General features: G+C 36.7%; 1 protein-coding gene across 1 annotated transcript in view; it reads left to right on the top strand.

The window, feature by feature from the left end:
• The window catches only part of LOC115222658 (matrilysin-like), a 46,281-nt gene extending 44,098 nt beyond the window's left edge, over positions 1-2,183 (top strand). The window contains exons 9-10 of the mRNA XM_029792977.2: positions 1,143-1,291; positions 2,035-2,183. Of these exons, the coding sequence (XP_029648837.2) occupies positions 1,143-1,291; positions 2,035-2,183 (298 nt within the window). The remainder of the gene's footprint in view (positions 1-1,142; positions 1,292-2,034) is intronic.
• Positions 2,184-2,390: the final 207 nt, after the last annotated feature.

Genomic DNA, 2,390 nt, shown 5'->3' with positions numbered 1-2,390 from the left:
TACTGTTTAAACCACGTTTGTGTTCTCCCAGTCAACAGCCTTATCATTACTGGTACTTTAAACTCTTCGGTTGCATAATTTGTGTGAATAAAATCTATCTTTAGTTCTTCTTTTGCTGGTGTCTTAAATTTAGGTTAAGTCGGTGTTTGTCAAAGGGGAGGCCTATGGGACGGTCGGACAAGTTGTTTTAAGAAAATTTGGTTTAAATGTTTGACAACTCAGCACCGTCCATTGGAGGGGGGGGGGGGCTTTTGATCGTCCATTATTATATCCACTTCGTTAAGGCGGTGAGCTGGCAGAATCGTTAGCACGCTGGACGAAATGCTTAGTAGTATTTCGCCCGTTGCTACGTTCTGAACAGAAATAGCGTCGAGGTCGACTTTACCTTTCAACATTTCGGGGTCGCTAAATTAAGTACCAATTTGTACTGGGGATGATCTAAGCAACTGGCTCCCTTCCCTCAAATCTCTGGCTTTGTGCCTTCAGTAGAAAGGATTATATCCACTTCTGTCATGTATCTATTGGGTTGTCCGGAAAGTTCGTGCCGATTTATAATAGCTTACCTTTCCACTTATTTTAGAACATGGTTGAGTCCATAAAATAGGATTTGACTACACCTCTATTTAAAGCACAGTTTAAGCCATCTTTTTGTGGATGAAGGTTTATGTTCCTATAAACTGTGTTAATTCTGTAACCCTTTAAAATGGAAGATAAGAAAGTTCATTTTCGGCACTTGATGCTTTGGGAACTAGACAAAAATTGCTGCAGCTCGGCTGGGATGTGTACCCCAGCCTCCATATTCACCAGATATTGCTCCTTCGGATTTCCACTTATTCAGGTCTCTGCAGAATAGTCTTAATGGTTAAAATTTCAATACCTTGATGAATTGTTTGCCATGAAACCACCTCAAATTTTCAAGTTAAAGGAAATATGGAGACGCATTGTGCAACAAAGTGGTTCATATTTGTTTGATTAAAAATGCAATGGCAAGTATTTATTGACCTTTTTTCTTTCCTTTAAAAACCGGCATGAACTTTCCGGACAACCCAATATATATGTATTTATGTGCTGACACACATATATGTATTAATGAACATATTTTTCATTCTTGCAGATCATAATGGTGGTTACCTTGCTTTTAGGGGAGACCAAGTATATGAATTTGATCGTTTCGGTTCCCTCAAACCTGGATATCATAGTATATCGGATACCTTTCATGGTTCTCAATATCCATCTTATGTGTCCGCTGCAGCATTCGATGCAAATAAAAATACGAGCTACTTATTTGCTGGTAAGTATATATCTTTTGTGTTTGCGTGCATCGCACGCCATTATTGATAAACACATAAATACCGTAAATCCCGCGAGTATAATCCGCATTTTTCCCCCAAAATTTAAAGGTTAAAATCCCTAGAGCGTACTATATATATATTTTTTACCTTTAACCCTCCAACGCGGAGTATAGACCACTTATAATTGAATTCCATGTCGCATAATTTTTCACTTCTGTACTTATACTCTGCCATGAATGTCCCCCTTTCTCTAGTTCCTTTTGTGTTGATCTACGCCGCGAGTCTTAGGCCAACCTCTCTTTCTATATCCAACCGGTTTCCACTTTAAAGCACTTTTCGCTACATTTGGTGTGTCTTTTCTAATTATTCTACCAATCCACTTCCACTTTTTCTTAAATATTCGCTCCCCAATCAAAACTTGATTTGTTCTTTGCCATAGCTCCATATTACTTATGTGTTCGGGCCATCTAATTTTAAGTATTCTACACAAGATGAATGATTGTATTTGCCTATTTGACTTAACTGTTGTTCGCCATGTCTCAGCCCCATACAAGGTTAAAAAGGAAAAATATTTTCTTAGCAATGTCCGAGTCTCTATTTGCTGTCCGGCAATGTTTATTCAGACGCATTTTGTGATGTCGGGCGCGAAAATACCTTTAAGCTAAGCCTGAAAGCAATGAAGTCATAAAAGAATCATCCATAATTTGCAGTAAGCAACATTTATTAAAATAAAAGTATCCAGAAATAAATGAAAATGAATCTTCTGATGTTGACTATGAATCTGACGATGACGGGGATTTACACTACAATGATGCTGACATGTTCACGGAGAAACAAATGAAACAGTTATTTGATGCTGAAAGTGATGTTGAATTTGAAAGATTTAAATAAATGCTTTTGCTTTTGCTTTTGTAACTGATAGTGATAAATATGTAAAGGCAATTTACTTAATATTTATTTTTCACTGACGTTATTTCTGTTATTTCTTTATTTTCTGCAAACAAAATGCACAAAAAAGCTACACGTTTGCATTATGTTATATCTACAATAATAATAAAGGACGTTACTGTATACATTTTTACAAACCAAGGAAGTTAT

This window comes from Octopus sinensis, linkage group LG20 (genome assembly GCF_006345805.1).
Source record: "Octopus sinensis linkage group LG20, ASM634580v1, whole genome shotgun sequence".
Classification (NCBI taxonomy): domain Eukaryota; kingdom Metazoa; phylum Mollusca; class Cephalopoda; order Octopoda; family Octopodidae; genus Octopus; species Octopus sinensis.
Note: the sequence above shows the minus strand (reverse complement) of the source record. Positions and strands in the feature narration are given on the sequence as shown.